Source organism: Crocuta crocuta, unplaced genomic scaffold (genome assembly GCF_008692635.1).
Source record: "Crocuta crocuta isolate KB4526 unplaced genomic scaffold, BGI_CrCroc_1.0 scaffold54, whole genome shotgun sequence".
In the NCBI taxonomy this organism is placed as follows: domain Eukaryota; kingdom Metazoa; phylum Chordata; class Mammalia; order Carnivora; family Hyaenidae; genus Crocuta; species Crocuta crocuta.
This window is the reverse complement of record NW_027530356.1, coordinates 4,268,419-4,290,196: the sequence shown is the minus strand read 5'-3', so window position 1 is coordinate 4,290,196 and position 21,778 is coordinate 4,268,419. Positions and strand designations below refer to the sequence as shown.

The 21,778-nt window shown below is 39.5% G+C and overlaps 1 protein-coding gene across 1 annotated transcript in view; it reads left to right on the top strand.

Annotated features, from left to right (window-relative positions):
- ERICH6 (glutamate rich 6) overlaps positions 1-21,778 on the top strand; it is a 29,765-nt gene extending 7,987 nt beyond the window's left edge. Inside the window, exons 4-14 of the mRNA XM_077765899.1 lie at positions 1,369-1,431; positions 1,725-1,780; positions 1,872-1,988; positions 4,339-4,452; positions 5,413-5,570; positions 6,488-6,558; positions 7,614-7,759; positions 10,270-10,355; positions 12,697-12,852; positions 15,294-15,522; positions 21,511-21,778. Coding sequence (XP_077622025.1) covers positions 1,369-1,431; positions 1,725-1,780; positions 1,872-1,988; positions 4,339-4,452; positions 5,413-5,570; positions 6,488-6,558; positions 7,614-7,759; positions 10,270-10,355; positions 12,697-12,852; positions 15,294-15,522; positions 21,511-21,774 — 1,460 coding nt within the window. The 3' untranslated portion in view covers positions 21,775-21,778. The remainder of the gene's footprint in view (positions 1-1,368; positions 1,432-1,724; positions 1,781-1,871; positions 1,989-4,338; positions 4,453-5,412; positions 5,571-6,487; positions 6,559-7,613; positions 7,760-10,269; positions 10,356-12,696; positions 12,853-15,293; positions 15,523-21,510) is intronic.

Below are 21,778 nucleotides of genomic sequence, written 5' to 3'. Positions count from 1 at the left end.
CAGCACTTACTAATTTATTCTTGAGTATTTTATAGTCTTGTATTGCTGTAACAATTGGAAACTTTTTTCCTGTTATATTTACTAATTGATTATTGTCAATGAATAGGAAAATTATTGATTTCTATATATTAATCTTGTATCTAACCCCCTTGCTGAAATTTCTTATTCTAATAGTTTGTAAGTTGGAAGTCTACAAAACAATTCTATCTCCTGTAAGTAATGGCAACTTTATCTCTTTAATTGTTTTACATAGCAGTGTATTATGGACATCTTTCCATGTCAGGAAAGATTGATCTAATTCAATGAAACAACTGCACAATATTCCCTTATATACAGTTACTGTGGCTTATGTAATGAAACTGATTGCTAGATATTTCAGAGTTGGTTTGATGTTTTGAGCTCTTCCCTATAACAAATAATGCCTTAATAAAAACCTGTGCGTTCATTTTTTTATACCTGTGCTGGTATTTCTGTTGGACAAAATGCCTAAAACATACTTAAAAACTTGTCAGATATTCCACATAGGAAGTACATCACTTTCTGAAGCCCACCTCTTTCTCTACGAGCAGTTCTTGCTGCCCATGGCTCTGTGAGGAAGTGGGCCAGCCCCCTCCCTTTACCTCTGCCCCATTGTAGGTTGATCTCATTGGTTTTCATCATTCCAATTCTATTAGCTTAAATCTTCTAGACGGTTAGCCTAAGTTGCTGATGTCCACCTCCCCCATTTCCAATACTGCCCTGGAGTCTGTGGCGGAAATAATCCTCATGGTTGAGTTCACTGTCTTGAACTAGAACCTCTAGCACCCTTCTACCTGAAAACTCCTTTATGGACTAACAGATATAAGGTAGACGATACAGTACTTTCAAAACAACAGAAAATGGGGTGCCTGGGTGGCTCAGTTGGTCTTGATTTAGGCACAGGTCATGATCTCACGGTTCATGATATCAGCCCTGCATCAGGTTCTGCGTTGCCAGTGCGGAGCTTGCTTCAGATTATCTCTCCTCACTCTCTGCCCCTCCCTCACTGTACTTGCACACGCTCTCTCTCTCAAAATTAATAAACTGGAAAAAAAAAAAAAGCAGAAAACAAGAGTCTGCAAACAATATTTATAGTCAAGTGATGCAGGCATCTCTGTAGTATGCTAGGACTAGAAAGGAACAGGGAAACCTTTTTCAATATGATACATCAGTGGTGACTTTCCCCTGTTCCTTATTGTTGATAAAATGTTATTTGGAAAGGGCAAAAAAGTAAAAGGTCAAACAAACACAAATAAGGGTACTTATTTTTCCAAAAGGCATGTTTTCTTTTGTATTAAGCTTCTTTCCTACTCTGTTGGGATTGATGACAAATGTACACTTGTTTTACAGGGAAGAAAACATCCTCTGGAATTAAGGAAACCAAACATGAAAATTTGGCTTCTAAGTTAAGAGGTAAATAGATATTTAGAGTCCTTTCCTCTGCTAGCAAAGGTAAACCAGCCTTAACTCAGACTACTGTACCCACCCCCTTCTTGAAAAGCCCTTTCCTAAGAATATGCTCAACAAGGTGGTAAAAAAGGTTTCAGGGCTTTTAAACGTGTGTGTGTGTGTGTGTGTGTGTGTGTGTGTGTGTGTGTGTGTGTGTGAAAGAGAGAGAGAGAGACAGGGAAGCAGGCTAGGAGAAAATGGAATACACTGTACAAAGGTTTTAAACTTTCTTTCTAAATGGATGCTTTTCTCTGCAGAAAAATGGGTAATTGATCCACAACAGCAAAAACTGAATGTTTTATGTGAGCTGGAGGTAAGAAATGTTTCAGTCCAATAGCGCACAGAGTTCATTGTAAATACCACTTATTCAAAAGTCAATTTTCTCTCTCTTTTTAAAAATATAGTTTAAAGAAGACTTCATGACACTGTTTGAGCCAGCTCTGAAAACATTGCCTAGCGTTGGGCCACCATCCATTCTGACATTCAAACGAGAGAGTTCCAATGTAGGCCTTAACTTCAAGGTGATTTTAGTTTATATTATTTTTTAATTTTAAAATGTTATTTATTAATAAATGATGTAATAAGCCACATGATGATTTGCACAGAAGACAGGGAACACACTTATTAAAAAATACATGAAGAGCTCATGTATATGGAATAGCACTTAGGGTGGCTGTGTTCATTTCCTGGGGCTGCTATATCAGCGTCCCATAAACTAGGTGACTTAAAGCCTCAGAAACTTGTAGTCTTGTGGTTCTGAAGGCTAGAGGTTCAAAATAAATATGTCAGTGAGTCCAGCCAATAGGGGAGAGTCCTTCCTTGCCTCTTCCTAGCTTCCAGTGTGGCCATCAACCCTTGGCCTTCCTTGGCTTGCGGCTACTCCACTCTGATCTCTGCTTCAGCTGTCCTGGCATTCTCTGCTTCTGTTTCCAAATGTCCTTCTTCTCCAACCAAGGACACCACTTATATTATGACTAATGACTTCATCTTCACTTGATTGCATCTGCAAAGACCCATTTCTAAATATGGCCCCATTCACAGGTACCAGGGGTTAGAACTTCAACCTATCTTTTCAGGGGACACAATTTGACCCATAACAGTGGCCATAAAGCCAGGAAACACAGGTGGATGTTTGCCACACTAGATCATCTTAAGTGACTGATTTATGCCTGTGCTTGATGAGCTAAGGAAAGGCTACCTTAATAATTCCAACAGGACAGGACACGGCCCCGCTGCACCAGAGCAGTAGGGGACTGATTGGTGGTAAGATTATTTCCAAACTCGGATGACCTGGCCATATGGAGAGAGCAGCATGCGCCCTAGAGTGGCACTGCCTTATTTCTTTTTGGCCCACTAAAGGTGCAGGCTTATTCACTGGAAATAAGAGCCATCAATTTTGTCAGGCAGCACACCGCGGATGTGTATACAGGGTTGATGGGAACGTTGTGTGGACACACTAACACACGGCTCATTGCTGCTTTGCACCGCACATTGAACTATGCAAATCTAATAAGGGGTGACACACTAAGTATGTCATGTGATATCAGTCACTATTTACTCTTTATATTTGTCCAGGTTTCTCAACTTTATGATTACCCTATAGACTCTTCAGGCTAAAATCCTTTTATTCAAACCTAGCTCCTCCTTTCTGAACCACAGAAGTTTGTACCCAAGGAAGTTTCTCGAGTTTTCTTCTGCTGACACCCAGAGATGGTCCTAAACATAAGGAAAGCCTTGTAGCCTTTCTTCCAGGGAGTTGTCCCCGCATTGGCAGGGCTGGCTTCTCCTGGATGTTGGGTGGATCCTTCAGGTCCACCTAGATGGGGCTTTGACACGAGTGTAGTTCAGGGGCAGCAGTACCGGCTTGTCAGGTCTCCTCTCCAGCTATACTGTCCTCAGGTACAGACCCCAGCCCCACTCAATGACTCATGGTCATTGGAAGAATCTCCGCCTTGCTTTCCCCACAAGTGAACGGGAGAAGGGGTGAAGGGACCAAGGGCTTAGGAGCTCATTAGCAAGACCCTGATATGGAAGGGTTGTAGGCGGCCTGGCATTGCTATATTCTCTTTCTCCCTGCTTTGTTACTTAGGCAACAAACTAGATGTGTCACCACTTCTGTTTACTCTCCAAGGGTTCTGCTCTCAGCAATGTGCAGTACTTACCACTGGGTAGTTTTGGCAGCCTCAAGATATTGGCCATCACTCTAGTGGTGAATGCCTGGCTGCAATGGCCACCTCGCCACCCTTTGGCCCCACAGTGGCCATTTTGCTAGTCCCAGAGAATGGCAAATACAGCTGGCTTGGTAGTGTTCATGACCTGCAAGTCCTACACGACGTGGGTTTTTCCTGGAGGCCTGCGCTAAAGTTGCCTGCCTGCCCAGGAATCCCTGCAGTCACAATTGTGAACTCAGAGCATAAACACGGCCATAGTGCACCAGCCCTTGATCCCCTAACTCCTCTGAGTCCTGCTGCTTCCCCTGGTCTCCCCCACACCGCTTCTGAATTACCTTCACAGTACAGTCAGAAGAATCCAGAGCCCCAACCTGGGGTTAATGCATTATCCTTTGTCTCTTGCATCTAGTTACACGCTGTAGCGCCCCTCCCGCACAAGGAACTCTGATGTCAATAGTAAAGCCCTTTGTGAAACTTCCTTCTTGCAATGAGGAGACATTGTGAGAATCCACAGCTAGTTCAAAGGGCCCCCAGGGATTCTGAGAGGAGTCCTCAAGCAGGTTGGCACATGAGTCCACCACCCCTGCTCTCCCATTGGATATTTGCTGGCCCTGCCCAGAACCCCAGCAGCATCTACACTCCCAGGGTCTCTGGGCCTCCTTGTGGGCATGAATTCATTTTTATTTTCCTCTTTCTGAAGGAAGAAGAGGAGGAGATATCGCCCACATGTGAATTTTGTGGAAGCGATCTAAGATCATTTCTTTCCATTATGGATGTTTACTGTGATGATGATAGCTCTGAACCAATAGGAGATGTGAGTTCTAATGCAGGTTCACTGAGGAAATGGTGTTATTTTTAAACATATGAAGTATTTTCTCCCCTGCACTGCATTTCTTAAGAGTTACGTGTTAGCTGTTGGGGAAATGCAAATCATCATCACAGTGGGATACCATTTCATGCCCACTATGATGGCTATAATCAAAAAGACAGATAATAACAAGTGTTGGCAAGGATGTGGAGAAACTGGTACTCTCATATACTGGGAAAGGGGAATGTGATATGGTGGAGCCACTTTGAGAGACTATCTGGCAATTCCCCAAAAAGTTAGAGACATAGTTACCTATAGCCCAGCAATTATACTTCTAGATATTTACTCAACATATATACTCAGAGAATTGACAACATATACCTATACAAAAACTTATACACAAATGTTCATAGTAACATGATTTATAACAGCCAGAAGTGAAAACAACCTCAAAATCCATCAACTGATGAATGGGTAAATAAATGAGATGTATCCATACAATGGAATATTATTTAACCATAAAAAGAAATGAAGTACTGATATATGCTACAGCACAGATGAACCTTGAAAACATTACGCTAAGCAAAAGAAGACAATCACAACGTACCACAGTTATATGATTCCACATAGATGAGCTACATAGAACAGGCAAATCTATGCAGACAGAATTTAGATTAGTGGTTTCCAGGGACTGAGGGGAGAGTTGGGGAGGGTTAACGGGTAAGAGTTCATGTGGTAAAAGTTGGCCACAGATAAGGTTTTGACAGCTCTGTGAACACACTAAAAACCATTGACTAGTACATTTGAAGTGGATGAATTGTATGGTGTGTGAATTCTATCTAAATAAAGCTGTAACCAGGAAAAAGCTACCATAGATTGTTATCCAAATTTCATTAGCCATTTTTTCCCCCTGTAATTATCTTCATCTAGGACCGATGAGATAAAAATGACCTCTTTGTTTTTCAGGTCTCCTGTTGTAGTTACTGTCAAAATCTGATTGACTACATTTATCAGGAAAAACAAAAAGCCCAAACCCCTAAAGCTGAATTAATCTGTATTGACCCTCATGCAGCCCATGGCAGTGACGTAGATAGACTCAAAGCAAAGGAGAAAGCCTTGAGGAGGTAACATTGAGCATTTGATATTGAAACTCAGTCCAGCTTAAGTAGAGAGCTTTTTGTAAATGAACGCTGTTTTTTCAAAATATTTAATTTTGAAAATGTGTTCTCAGTAATGAAATCAAAATTGGCCAAAGCAAACCTATTAAAATTCCTGATGGGGGTGCCTGGGTGGCTCAGTTGGTTGAGCATTAGACTCTTGATTTCAGCTAATGTCATGATTCCAGAGTCACGGGGTCGAGCCCCACATCGGGCTCCAAGCTGAGCATGGAGCCTGCTTAAGATTCTACCTCTCTCCTGTTGTCCCTCTCCCCAACTCCAGCCTGCTCTCTCTCTCTCTCTCAAATAAATTTTAAGATTACTTTGTTAAACAAAAATAAAATAAAATAAAACTCCTGGTAGATGTTATTGAGATTCATAAGCTCCCAGAAACTCTGGAAACTCACCAGTTTAAAGTAGAAATTTACCAGGGTGCCTGGTTGGCTCATTCAGTTATGTGTCTGACTCTTGATTTGGGCTGGGGTCGTGATCTCACGGTTGTGGGATAGAGCCCTGTGTCAGGCTGTATGCTGAGTATAGAGCCTGCCTGGGATTCTCTCCCTTGCTCCCTCCTTCTCTCTGTCCCTCCCCTACTCATGCTTTTGCTCCTCTCAAAAGAAACATTTAAGAAAATAAAAATAAAATAAAGTAGAAATTTATCAATTGCAAATTCCGAAGGCAGTTTAGAATTCCCATATTGGAGAAATTTGTTGCCAAAAGAGAGTAGAAACTTATATGTATGGATTCAATGCCTGGATTAACAAATAATAATAGATAAAAATAATAAGGGATGGTGTTTAAACATTAAAAATTTGTACTAAAATTCTGTTTTAAGCTTCAAATACATTTCAGATTTATATAGCATATATTTTTTAATTTTGTAGAAAACAGGAGCTACAAATGTCCAGACAATTTGCACTAATAACAAATGAACAGCCTAACATACCTCAAGATGGTGAGTTCCTCAACGCTGATGTTATAGATCAGTTGTACATCAGAAAGCTCAGATATATGACCAAAAGCTAAAATTGGTATTTAAAAAAATAATATTTAAAATGTTCATTTCAGTCAATGCATCCATTAAAATGGCTCAGAAAGTCTGGTGTTTCAGTCATCTGCCTTTTAAAGTTTTAGTCCTCAGCTTACTATTGCTATTGACTGAAATAAATTAGCAACATCTATAGAATACTTTACAGATAGCTGAAAAGAGCTTATTGAATTAATTGTCTCCCGTTTCATTAAGCACACATTCCCTTCTGTTTTCCAGCTGGGATATGGAAAAATCCGTCAAAAATAAATCAGATTACTTTCTTCATATATGGACCAGTATGGCTATAGTGTGGGTGAAATGGAAAGAGCACTGATTTTTGGAATCAAGTTCTTGATTTATGTAGCTGCTTTTCTCCTTATAGGCTGTACAATTTGGGGTAAAATACTTCATCTTTCTGAGAATGAGGCTCCTCCTCTACCACTCAGAGCTATTGAAAAGATACTTAAGAGGTGTGCTTAGGTGGCTCAGTCGGTAAGTGGCTGGCTCTTGATTTGAGCTCAGGCCATGATCTCATGGTTCATGAGTTTGAGCCCTGTATCGGGCTCCCAATGACAGTGCAGAGCCTGCTTGTGATTCTCTCTCTCTCTCTGCCCATTCCATACACTGTCTCAAAATAAACTTAAAAATTAAAAAGAAAGAAAAGATACTTAGAAAAGAAATACATTTGTTTTGGCTTAAACTAAATCCTTGGTATAAAGTTCTTTCATATTCAACTACTTCCTACTAAACATTAAGCCAGAAAATTCCACTTAATGAAAATCATCCTTCTTCACTTAACAAGGGAATGTTTTTATTTTTTAACAAAAGAAGACACTCACTTTAATTTAATGAAAAACCTCATTTTTCTGCCATTAACAAAAGGCTGATGAAACAATACATTTGTAATAAGGTTTGAAATTTCATTTTAGAAGAGAGGTTTTGGAAAATTTAAAACAAACATGTGATTCTCTTCCCATTAGAGCCAAAGCACTTAAGAACAATATCTTATCAACTTTCCGTGGATATTCCAAAAAAGGAGATATTTGATGACAGACTACTTGATTTCCAACTAGAAAAGAGAAACATATCCATTGTTTGTTGTGATGCTAGAATAGCATGTGGAAAGGTAATTACTTGTTATTATTTTTACTTGTGACTCTTTAAAATCAGTTTTACCTAAAGTTGTAAAAGCTGTCAGAATGAATAGAACAGGTTGGCTACATGACACATTTAACTCTTTGTCAAGATGAAATGGTACAGATGTGGCTTTTTAATTTCTACTAGACATTAAAACAATGCTTTTACATGTTTTATGATAGGCTATTTTGGTTAAAACGTTTTTATTTTAAAATGTGATTGATGTACATTAAAGACTGTTTGGAGCCCTTAAAAACTAAAAAGAAGGGGAGAAATATCACCAAAAGCCTCAAGCACTTCCCCAAAATCATTGTTAATATTTCAATATTAACAAACTGTAGAATACCAAAGGAAAAAAATCTTAAAAGCAGCAGAGAAAAAGAAGTTCTGTTTATATTTAAAGGAAAAGAGTTAAGAGGGGCGCCTGGGTGGCTCAGTCAGTTAAGCGTCCGACTTTGGCCCAGATCATGATCTCATGGTTTGTGGGTTCAAGCCCCACATCGGACTCTTTGCTGACAGCTCGGAGCCTGGAGCCTGCTTCAGAATATCTGTCTCCCTTCCTCTCTGCCCCTCCCCTGCTCACACTCTGTCTTCCCCCCACCTCAAAAAATAATAAATAAAGCATTAAAAAAAAGAGAAAGACTGTCGGATAACCTCCCAACAGCAACAATGGAAGCCAGAAAACAGTGGAATGTCTTCAGTGTTCTCAAAAAAAATAGTGGTCAATCCAGAAGTCGATAACCAGCTAAAATATTTTTCAAGAAAATGTGCCACCCCCAAAACACTGTCTGGTAAAGCCAAAGATAATTTGTCACTAGTAGCCCTTCATTAAAGGAAATCCTAAAGAATGTGCTTTGTGTCATTGGATGGTCTTGAGATTCAAGAAAGATGAAAAGAAAGTGGTACATAGTATATATGGATAAAACTGAAAGTTGACTAATAAATGACAGTAATAATAGCTTATGGCATTTCAAAAAACGGAAAAGAATAAATTATACATTTCAAAATAGTACATGATGGGAAGAAGGTTAAATGTAATTATAGTGCTGTAAGGCCCTTGGTTTGGGAGAAAGGCAAATATGAAAGCTTAACTTCAGATTTGGATAAATTAAGTTTAGTTGCTGAAATTTCTAGGGTAGCCAGAAAAAATAACAGAAGCAGAGAGTATAAGTTCCAAATGTGTAGAGCTAGAACAAAAAAATATGATATATTTTAATTACCCCCCCAAAAAAGACAAAAATGCATAAGGGGAAAAAAGCACATAACAGGGAACAAAAAGAAAATACCAAGGAATGTCAGTAATTATGTAGTAAATAGACTAAATACGCGAGTTAATAGACAAAGAATGTCAGATTAGTTCTTTTTTAAGGAAAAAAATTCTAACTATATAGTTTATAAGAGATACATCTAAAATATAAGGATACAAGGAGATTATAAATAAAAATGATATATCATGAAAATACCAAAGAGTATTACTAGAGATAAAGAAGATTTCTTCATAATGATAAATGTTTTAATCCTCCAGGAAGATATAACATTATAAAATATTTTTCCCATATTAAGATAGGCTCAAAATATGTAAAGCAAAATTGCACTAAAGGAAAAATTTAAAAATCCATAATGTAACGGGATATTTTAGCCTACCTCTCAAAAATTGCAAGGGCTATTAGATTTTTTAAAAAGTAGTAATACAATAGAATATTTGAACAACTCATGTAATAAATTTGATCTAATATTCATGGAAAAATTAAATATCAAATTGACTTACACATCCAATGCAACTGCAGTCTGTTCAAGTATAATTTATATACAGTAATATTCACTTTTTTCCAATGTACAGCTCTATGAATTTTGGCAGCTATGTAACCACTACTATAATCAGTATACTGAATCCTTCCATTGGGCTAGAGCTGATTTTTTTAATCTCCTGTTTTGTTTTTATAATAAGATGTGAATAAGATAAACATTTTTTTAAAAATTCAAAAAGATATATAATGTCAGATCTCTGCCTGAAAGCTTTTATCAAGTTATCTGCAGGGGGTAGGAATAATCTTTAATGATTCCTAAGGATTATCACCATTGCAGGGCCAAAAATTTATTTATTTAAAAAACTTTTTTTGATGTTTATTTTATTTTTGAGGGAGACAGAGTGTGAGTAGGAGAGTGGCAGAGGGAGGGAGACGCAGAATCCAAAGCAGGCTCCAGGCTCCAACCTGTCAGCACAGAGCCAGACATAGGGCTCGAACCGATCAAGGGGGCTCGAACTCCGAGAACTCAAGGGGGCTCGAACATCATGGGGCTCGAACTCCGAGATCAAGACCTGAGCCAAATCAGACACTTAATCAACTCAGCCATCCAGGCATCCCCCAAAAATTTAAATTAAAAGACAAGTTTGTATCACTGTCTGGCAAGCAAAGGATGCCTGTTACTATCATAATTGATGCATTATATCTGGAACAATTAATGATTGAGGGTCCTTTCATTTTCCATGGTGTACAGATCATGAAGAATGAGCTCTTAGAGAAGCACTACAAACATGGAAGCAAGTTTCTGACTTCGTTTCCAGATGGAACAACACAAATATTGTATCCTTTCAACAAGTTATTTTTATTAGTTTTATTTCTTCACAAAAAAGAAAAAGGAAACATATATAGAAAACTATAAAGGAAAAAATAGGTGTTACCCCAAATCCCACCACCCAAAGTAAAGCTGTTAACATCTTTGTCTAAAACTTCCCTTACTTCTATGAGCATATATATATATATAAATAATTTTAAAAATTTTTATTTATTTATTTTTGAGAGAAAGAGAGAGACGGAGCACAAGTGGGGGAGGGGCAGAGTGAGGGAGACACAGAATCTAAAGCAGCCTCCAGGTTCTGAGCTGTCAGCACAGAGCCTGACATGGCGCTTGAACCCACAAGCTGTGAGATCATGATCTGAGTCAAAGTCAAATACTCAAATGACTAAGCCACCCAGGTGTACCTATATAATTCTTTAAAAATCAGTTTTTCAACTAGTTACTCATATTTTATAACTTTCCCTCCTTACATAATATTATATAATAATGTTATGAGTATATAGTATGCAATAAATATATACACCATTTTTATAACCATAAGGTATTTAATGATAGGGATGTATTATAATTCATTTAACCTAACCACAAAGGTGATTTCACTTTTTTTTGCTATTATATATTTATTTGCTAAATGAACACCTCTGTGTAGACTTCTTTGCATACTTATCATTTATTTCCTTGAATTAAATGCCTAGATGCCTAAGGGTAGAAATTCTGGGTAAGAAATTACAGATATTTGGAGCACCTGGCTGGCCCAATCAGTAGAGCATTTGAGTATATCTCCGGGATGTGAGTTCAAGCCCCACATTGGATGTAGAGCTTACTTAAACACACACACAGACAGACAGACACACACACACACACCCCTAAAGAAATCTGAGTGAATTATTAAAAAAATTACAGATATTTTCAAGCTTTGATAGTCCCCCAGAAAATGTATATCAATTCACACATCTGTGAGCAGCACATTATTTTCTAATACAAAAATTCAATATCCATTTTATGGAATACTAAGTTATTCATCACTTGAACTTCTGCCTGATGGCCAAACCATTTGTTATTTTGACATAAAGGCTATTTAATGCCTCAAGAAAAGTAAAAAACAAACAAAACTATAAAATGAAGAGGGCTTTTTGGTGACCGAAGGCTCTAATTTTTAGGAGAAAGTCATGTTTAGTCATAGTTTCCTAAAAGTTTAGTCAAATTCCAATAATCAATCAGAAAAATGACTTTAAGGTCACAGAAAGTATAGTGAAGTTTTAGTTTGTAGGCCCTGTGAGAAAGAGTATAAGTTTTGTTTTAATTATATCAGTACATTTTAAGTAACTTCCCTTATCTTTTATTATTATCATTTAATGCCTTGGCTTAATTCTTAATTCTCTTGAAGACCATGACTATTTTTCAAAACGATTCAGAGTCAATCTTGTGTTTACTTCACCTCCAGGCTTATGATCAGTTTAGATAGGACTGAGTATTAACAGCTAGTAAATTATCCTCAGTAGAATTTATTCTTTCTGATGCTATTGTCAATGGAATTATTTTCCTAATTACACTTTCAGAATGTTCACTGCTAGTATATAGAAATACAATTTATTTTTATGTATTGGTCTTGTAGCCTACAATCCTGCTGAACTTGTTTGTTAGTTCTAATATATTATTTTGTGGATTCTTTAAGATTTTCTAAATACAAGACCATATCATCTGCAAATAGAGATAATTTTATATCTTTCATTTCCAATATAGATACCTTTCATTTCCTTTTCTTGCATAATATTTCCCTGGTTAGAACCTTCAGTGTAATATTGAATAGAAGTAGGGAGAATGGACATTTTTGTTTAGTTCCTGCTCTTAGGGGTAAATCAGTCTCTCACCATTAAGTGTAATGTTAACTGTGGGTTTTTGTTAGACATTCTATTAGATTAAGGAGTCTCCCTTTTCTTCCTAGTTTATTGAGTTGTTTATCATGAAAAGGGGTTAGATTTTGTCAAATGCTTTTTCTGTGTATATTGAGATGATCATTTTTTTTTTTTTTGGCTTTTTATTCTATCAGTATATTTCATTGATGGATTTTTAGATGTTAAGCCAACCTTGCACTCCTGGGATAAATTCCTCTTTATCATACTATATAATCCTTTGTATATGTCACTGGATTCCATTTGCCAGTATTTTGTTGTGGATTTCTGTCTTGTAAATATACTTTGATCCCATAAAAAGCATAAAATCACTTTTGTATTAAGAGTAGCTCCCATTCTAGAATGGTTTCAAAGGGCTCGCTCATAAACTAAATTTATTCACAGAATAACTAAGGACCATTAGAACAACGCAAATAACCTTATCTAATCTCAGCTACCCATCTGGAAACCTAGCCATCATCCGAATCCCCAACAAAATACGTGGCTTCACTTGCATAGTCCAAGAAGATATGCCCACTGACCCTGCAATCCTAGCATTGCTAGATTCTTCTGGTAGAAGTTCCTGCTATCATCCCAATGGAAATGTCTGGTAGGCTTCTAAGTTTTTCTTCGTGCGATTTGGGGGAGGGGGAGGCTATGAAATTTTACTTTTTTCTTTTCTTTTTTTCCAATTCTATTGAGATATAATTGACATACAACATTGTGTAAATTAAAGACATGAAATGTGTCGATTCGATATACTTCATATAATGCAAAATGATTATCCCATTGCATTAGCTAACGTCTCCTTCATGTCACATAATTACCACTTCTTTTTTGTGTTAAGAACATTTAAGATACTTTCTCTTAGCAACTTTCAAGTATATATACAGTATTATTAACTATAATCTTTATGCCATATATTAAATCCCTAGAACTTATCCATCTTTTAAATAGAAGCTTTCTTTTTAAATGATAAAAATGGCTTTAAGATTTATTTAAGTTAGTCTTTGGTAGTAATGTTCGACTCAGAGAAATTTTTATTTACGTCATTCCATTTGCTTCTCAGTGGAAAAATCCCAGGAAACTATGTAAAAGAAAGCTCATCATATTCTGTCTATAAACACCAAGAAACATGAGCTATATTATTTCAATATTAGAAAAAAAATCTCTCAATAAATTATATGCTCACCCTAAGGATTTGGGGTATGAATCCAGTGGTCTTCCTAGAGCCTATGCCCTGATAATGTTATATTGACTCATTTATGAAAATAATTTACAATGGATAGCTGCTACACTGTGTTGTTATAGTTTGTGTGTGTATGTGTGTGTGTGTGTGTTATTATAATTTGAAATATATTTGTAACTATGCCTATATTCCTATAGTCACAACCAACAACAACATACAAAACAAAATCTCTAGAGAAATTATGATCCTGATACAATTTTGACCTACTAACTTATATACTCTATGACTTTACATTATTTCATTCACCCTGAAAATTGTAATTTGGGTTCTAACTTCATTTTTTAAAAATTTTTATTCTTTTAATATTTATTTGTGAGAGAGAGATAGAGTGTGATCAGGGGAGAGACACAGAGAGAGGGAGACATAAAATCCAAAGTAGGATCCAGGCTCTGAGCTGTCAGCACAGAGCCCCATATGGGGCTTGAACTCACAAACAGCGAGACCATGACCTGAGCTGAAGTCAGATGCTTAACCAACTGAGCCATCCAGGTGCCCCTAGATCCATGTTCTTTGAAGCCACATTCTGAATCTTTACTGCTACCAACATATATCTGCACTCACAGAATGTTTATCAAATGAACAATCTATCTAATTTTAGCCAAATATTATTTTCATCCACATTTCAAGATGAAACCAAATCTTCCTCTTCCCACAGTAAGATAATTACCTCAATTTCTCATTTTTACTTTTGTTATTAGATTACCACCACTAATCAATAGTGGGGAAAGAAGATGTCAGTTATATTACTCTAGGGGCCCTCATGGCCAATTGATCTTGTTAAAAAAAGAATAATTTATTATCAAATTCAGCCAACTCTCTAAATACCCAGAACTCTACCTATTCCTTCTCCTCAAGAAAGGGATGGTGCAGCATCTGGGTGGCTCAGTCGGTTAAGCATCCAACTTCAGCTCAGGTAATGATTTCACAGTTCGTGGGTTTGAGCCCCGGGTCGGGCTCTGTGCTGACAGCCAGCTCAGAGTCTGGAGCCTGTCTTTGGATTCTGTGTGTGTCTCTCTCTCTCAAAAATAAAGAAAAAACATTAAAAAAAGAAAAAGAAAAAAAGAAAGGGATGGTGATCCAAGTTGGAAGAAGGTGAGAGAGCACGAGGAGGAGATAACTAGGTAGAAGGGCAGCCATTAGGGCCACCAGATCCCACACTGGGAGGGCTTGATATGTAGGTAATGACGTAAAATGTAGCATCAGCTGTGCTAAGAGACTGCAAAGGCCCCATTAGTCTCACTTCCACCTTGTGCTCCAACACAGGGCCCTTCAGCAGTACTCTGAGCCATCTCAGAGATGTTCCCTGAGCCACTCGTGCCCTGACAAGAGCCGCTCGGGAAGGGCTCTGGGCTCCCAGTTGCTGGGTGCTATGAGAACACAGCTGTCCTATCCTGAGGCCAATTAGGCCTTCCCCAAGACTTCCACCTGCTGGTCTTCATTTCGTCCTGGGGAAAACCCAAGCACTGGTCTTCTCCTCTCTTTCACGGATAGCCTGGTCTCCTGTATGTCTGCTTGTCCAGACTAAACCTTCCCTCCTCCCTCTTCATTCTTCCCAGCACAGTTTTCCAGACCCCTTTACCATCCTGGTTCCGTATTTTGGACCCAGTTTGGATCCACTACTTCAAATTAGTATAAAATTCATTCACAGTATTCCACACCAAAGATGACCTGCGGTTTTGCACTCTCTCTACCCTGCTGGCTAGCAGGAACTGCGGCTCCCCTTGGTGAGCCAGTGACAGGGCTAATTTCAAGGTTGAATTATAATGTTATCCTTTATAATTTTTAATTTCCTTTCTGTCCAGCGTATACATCAATATCTTGGGAGGCCAATATTCAGATCAAGCTGGCAACAGAATAAGGGCTTGGAATTGGTCCAGTTCTGTGGCTTCCTCACCCTTTGTTTCATTTAAACCTGTCTTTCTGGCTTTGAATCATTACATTGGAGTTCGCATCCTAGAACAAGACAAGATTTCAATCACTTTTCTAGCAATGGGCCAACAGGCAAGAATCGGTGTTGGGACCAAAGTGAAGGTAGGTACATTTTTGAAAACTGTTCAAAGCATCTAGAATAATAAGAGTAAACGGCTTTTGTTAGTGTTATTACTCAGATTATACTTGGGTGTAATAATCTACCATCTACTAAGACTTTTGGAATTCAATGAAAAAAACCCAGAGTGAAAATTTCATGTGGAAATGAGGCGGCCTTATGGTTTGTTCTTCAGAAATTCCTTTTAGTTCAGACTTAGATCCAACTAACATTTACTGTGTTTACTCTGAGACCAAGGAGTGTTGCTTTGGGGGGTTGGTTTTAGGGTTTTGTTTATTTTTCCACTGTGCTATAGAAGAAAGCCCTGGATGGAGTCAGGAGACCTGGGTTCTCACCATGTTCAAGACCATACGTGAGTCCCATCTCCTTGGAGACGCTTCCCAGACCTCCTAGTCCTTTGCCCAATCAGGGTCCACCATGGCCTTCTCTGGGTCGTCCATGTACTGTCCTTGGTCCCTATGTTCGCTGAACCATGCTGCCTTCTCTGCCCTGATGGCTGCCTTTTCCACTGGATGGTAAGCTCCAGAAGCACAAAATCTCTGCCTTACTGACTCCCCTGTCCCACCCAGGGCACAGCTGAGAGTACACTCTCAGTGACTGGCAATGGTTAATAACATGGCCTTCGGGTTACAGGGATGTCGTTTCATACCTCAACGTTGCCACTTAGCTTAGTGGGTGAACTTGAACTTCACTGCCCTCATCTATTAGATGTAGATAATGATTCCTACCAAATAGATGGCTGTGAAGATTCAAGGGGAATGCAAAGTACTTAGCGTGGTGCTTGACACTAAGTACTCAGTAAATGATAGCTCTCTCTGTTAATTATACCTCAATAAAGTTGAAATGTATATATAGATACAGAGACAGAGATAGAGATCTAGGGGGGAACCTGGGTGGCTTAGTCGGTTAAACATCCGACTTCAGCTCAGGTCATGATCTTGCAATTTCTGCATTGGAGCCCCACATCAGGCTTTTTGCAGTCAGTGAAGAGACTGGGATCCTCTCTCTCTCTCCCTCTCTCCCTCTCTCTCCCTCTCTCTCCCTCTTTCTCTCTCTCTGCCTCTCTCCCACTGGTGCATGCTTGCATGCTCTCGCTCTCTCTCAAAAATAAACATTCAAAAATATATATTAAACAAAAGGGAGAGGTCTATGTAGTATATCTAGTGTGTGGCTCCGAACACGCCCCTTCAATTCTGAGGCCCTTTGTTTCACCAATGATTAAAGGAAGAGATTGCTCCAGACTTCAAAGGTGTTGTCAACCTCTGAAAATTCCACACTTTTAGGTAAGTGGATATATGACCGCAATATTCAGCACAGGCAGGCATATCTCATAAACACCAAACAGAAAGGAGACTTCAGATTCCACCAACAGGGACTGAGGGGTCTCAGCACTATTTCTGCCCCTCCCCATCAGTCCGGCTACCACAGTCAGCTGTTTGGGCTCCAGCCAAGCTTCTTTCTTAGTTAGACGTTTACAAGATAGCCTTCTTCTAGTACATTACATTCATGGTAAATGCATTCTTACCAAAAATGTAAAAGATGTTCTCTCTCCCCCACTCCTTCCTTAGAAATGAATTTTAATGAGTCATTTTGACACACACACACACAGACACGCACACACACACGATTCAATGTCAGAAGTTTTTCCATTTCTCACTGTCATCACGATCACCCTTTCTTTAGGTTTTTAAAAATTGAAAAATAAATACATTCTCATATTTGAAGATTCACCCAATACAGAACTGGAGTAGAAGATGAGATTCCTTTTTCATCCTTTTGTTAATTCTAACCCTTTTTCCAAAGGTAATCATCACTCAAAATCTGGTATGTCTTTCTCTTTTCATTATTCAGACGTATCTTTTTTAAAATAAAAATTGGATCATGTTGCTTATATTGTTGGGGGGATTGTATTAGTTTTTGTTGTCCACTTAATGGGTATTAAAGGTTTTTGCATGTCTGCATTTCCAAGCATATTTGTCTATTTCATTTTTAGTTGCTACATAACATTTCATATGCACTGGAGCTCATTTCTGCTACACCAGGTGACCTCCCAGGGACCCTGGACAGTTCCTCACTTCCTCCTCTTGGAAGCATTTCTTGCTTTACTTCCAGGACCCTGCTTTCCTTTGATTTTCGTTCCACCTCAGTGACCTTCTCATTTTTCTTTGCTGACTTTCATCACTTCCCCATTTTCTAAATATTAAGAGGCTCCAGGCCATATCCCGAGACTCATCTTTATCTGTACCCACTCTGTGGATGATCTCATGGAATCTCCTGTCCTGAAATATCATCTGCATGTTGATGACCCTCTCATTTTATCTCCCATGAACTTCTAACCTTCACATCTCTGATTCTAACCCTGTATCTCCATGTATGTGTCTAAGAGGGCATGAAAAACTTAGCAATATTCCATTTCAAAGCTTGCTCCACCCGCAGTCTCCTCCATCAGAAAATCGCATCTGTATTTTTTTTTTTTTAAGTTTACTTATCTTGAGAGAGAGTGTGTGCACACCAGGGGGAGGAGCAGAGAGAGAGAGAGAGAGAATCCAAAGCAGGTTTCACTCTATGAATGTGGAACCCAATGCAGGGCTGGATCCCAAGATCATGATCTGAGCCGAAATCAAGAGTCCGATGCTTAACCGACTGAGCCACGCTGGCACCCCAGCAACTGTATCCTGTCAGTTGCTCAGGCCACTCTGGAGCAGCACTGCCCCTCTGTTTCACAGCAGCGCACCTGTTCCCTGCAGGCTCTATCAACCCTATCTACAATACACATCCAGGCTCCAACTCTTCTCACATCCACCAGTACTATCTATCTTGTCTGCCTCTGGTGCCTAGTCCATCTCTTGTTTAAGTTATCACAGTAGCTTCCTAATGAGTCTCCCTGCTTCTGGTCTTCCCAGAGTCTATCTAACACAATAGGTACCATCCTTGTACAGCTCATGTACTAATCTTCTCTGTCTTGTTCCAATTTGAGTATACGTGCTGCCAAAAAGGGCATGAGTGATACTTTGAAAACAAAATCCTGGTCCAAACTATCCAATGGCTTCTAATCCTACTCAGAGTAAAAGCCAAGGTTCTAGAAGAGACCTGCAATCCTGCACATGGTTTGGATTTCCTTCTTTTAATGTTCCCTCTGTACTGTTCTCTCCTCCCTCACCATGCTCCAGCCACACTGGCCTTCTCACTGTTCCTCGACAATACCAGGCATGCCTCCGCCACAGGGCTTTTGGACTTGCTATTCCTGCAACCTAAAATATTCCTCCCCTATTTAGCACCTAGCTGCTTCCCCACTTCCTTCAGGTTTCTGCTCAGAGTCTTCTCTCCACCACCCAATCCAAACTAGTAGCACCTCCTCCCCACCACCCTACCCTCTGTGCGTCTTCGGCCATATGGAGTGCTCCGATTTTCTCTCACTTCTAAGTAGTTTGCCCTATCTATTTTGGTTTCTTCAACTCCATAGTTATTGGATTTTCAAATATTCAAATTTACTATCCTTTTCTTGTTCATTTCTAAACAACCAAGGAGTATGGCTTGCACGTTTTCCCCCCTGTCGTTCAAAATGTATTGATATTTTATTTTGAGCTGATTACATAATTTTTGTGACTGTTCCAGGTATATTTGACCCCCAAAAAGTGTACTGTTGTCACAAGCTTGTACATGTCTAATTGTTCCATTCCCACTTCTCTATCCTTTTTATATCATTGGCTTAGTTCTGAGAAATGTATGAAATAGGACTGTGGACTTGTTCATTTTTCTCACTATTTCTATCAGGTTTTACTTTCTATAGTTTTATAAACATAGGTTAGGAAAGTAAAGATGCTGACCCTCTTCTTGGTGGGCTGTATTTCCTGCCTCTCACCAGCTCCATCTTCCACCTCACTTATTTGCTCTTCAGCTGTGCCCATTATGTGACTCAGTGTATCAGTGAAGGTTTTTCTTTTTAGCAAAAATAAATGGTAACATATATAAATAGGTATTATTCCCAGTTTCCCTACTAGTCAGTGACCTTTGCCTTAAGTGCTATTCTACATTATGTTAAATTGCCACACCTGCATTCTTTTTAGTTAGCATTTGCTTGGTACATTTTTCTTTCATTCTTTGATTTTCAGTGTTTTTATAGTTTTAGATGTGTCTCTTGCAAACAGTATATAACTGGATTTTGTTGTTTTCCTCAACCTATTAGACTCGATCTTTTAATACACTGCATTTTAATGGTCACTCTAAAATTATGTTAACACATCTTTTCTGTATGCATACAATTAATTTCCAAGTCCTCTAGTTATTTCTTCTCTTTGACAGCAATAATTCTCTCAAATCCCTCATAAAATATTAATCATATATATCCCAAAGCCTCCTGCTGGCTACTAATGCTGTCTCCTTGAGTATTACCCCTAATAGGTAAATCTGGCTTCTCTTTCATGGCCTCAATTTTCCTCAGATATTTGGTGATTCCTGGCCGTGTGTTCATTTTGTATTTGAGAATCCCGGCCTTCCGACATCTTCTGCTTACTGAAGTTTGTTTGTGGGGACTGTGGGAAAGTGGTATGTACAGTTGAGGGGTAGAAGGCTGGCCCCAGTGCCGGACTTCCAGCCCCAGCCTGGGGGCGTCATGGTTCAACGCGGAGGGTGAGGTGAGGGGCTGTCTACCAACTGGTCATCCTAATATTTACCTCAGGGCCCCTTCTGCTTCTCACTTTTATTAACTTTGATCTCAGAATGTGTGTGTTTGGGTTAGTGGTTTCATTTGGCCATTTATCTCTCTATGGATATGGTCCTGTCTGCTTTATGATTTTCAGGAATACAGTAAGATTATTCCTGCTGATCAAAGTCTTTCCTATTTCCTTATTTTTTTATTAAAAAATTTTTTATGTTTATTTATTTTTGAGAGAGAGAGACAGACAGCATGAGTGGGGGAGGAGCAGAGAGCAGGAGACACAGAATCCGAAGCAGGCTCCAAGCTCTGAGCTGTCAGCACAGAGCTTCATGCAGGGCTCAAACTCACAAACCACAAGATCATGACCTGAGTGGAAGTCGGACGCTTAACCAACTGGGCCACCCAGGCGCCCCAAAATCTTTCCTGTTCCCTAGAGCCATTATTGCTTTACTCTCTTAAAACGTTTTCTGTCATCTTATGGAATTGGGATTGAAGGGCAATTAAAAATACTGGTCCATTCCTATTATTCCTCTGTCCCTCGCTTTCTCCCTTCCTCCCTCCCTCCCTCCCTCCTTACCTTCTGATGCAGAGAGGGATGAAAATGCTGTCAGTTCTTGTGTCTCTTGCAGGTAAGTGGTCACTGCTCGCAGAAGGTAGTAGTTGAGCTTGTATTTAGCCCACCCCACTGAGGCCGGCCCTGAATCCACACCCTGGAAACACTCAGGCAAGACAGTCCCGACAGAGGCATTCCCCTTCCTGCAGCAGCCGCAAGGACGCGGCATCAGCCTGAATCACCAAAGGCTGTGAAGAAGGGATGGGCAGAGGCAATGGAAGGGTCATGGAGAGATTAACGCGGAATGGCCTCCTGTGGTAGGGGCACGTTCTAGAAGGAAAGGAATTTTAGCGATCCCGGTCCTTCTTGAAAACTCAGCTCGGGTGCTACCATGTCTGAGGAAGGCCACCCCCCCAGAGCCTTCCTAGCTCCAGTCCAGCTCGGACCATGTCCTCCCCCCGGGGGCTCCGGGGAAGAGACTGTGCGGCATCTTTGTGCCCCCCTCATAAATTACTCAAATAAATTGTAAGCACTTGGAAGTATCTAAATTCTATTGCTCTGGCCTGTTCTGGTCTCTCAACTCTCCACAGCATTCCAGCCCATTCCTCCTCCAGATGAGAGTAATACCGCCATGGCCTCCTTCTGTAGCTAATGAGACTCGAGGGATTCCAACTCCAAATTAGTACCAGCACACGCCGCCTCCCGCCTCCCGCCTTTCACAGATGGACCCTGACTTCCCTTCTCTTTCTCTTTGCTGAAAAGCTACCTCACCCCGAGGAGATTCCCGTTCTCCGATACCTGAATGAGGATGACCTTCTTCTGCTGGCCAACTTAATAAAGATTCGGCGCCTGTTTCACAAACTTGAAGGATGTGCGAATTTTCCCTCCAGCCAGGTTTGGGAAAAACTAAAGCAACCTTCGTACCTTTCTTCACTTACTCTAAGACTAATTGCCCTTTGTCACAATTCCGGTGTAAAACAAGATACAGTAAGAACAATAGCAGGTATAATAAATGAAAACATTTAACTAA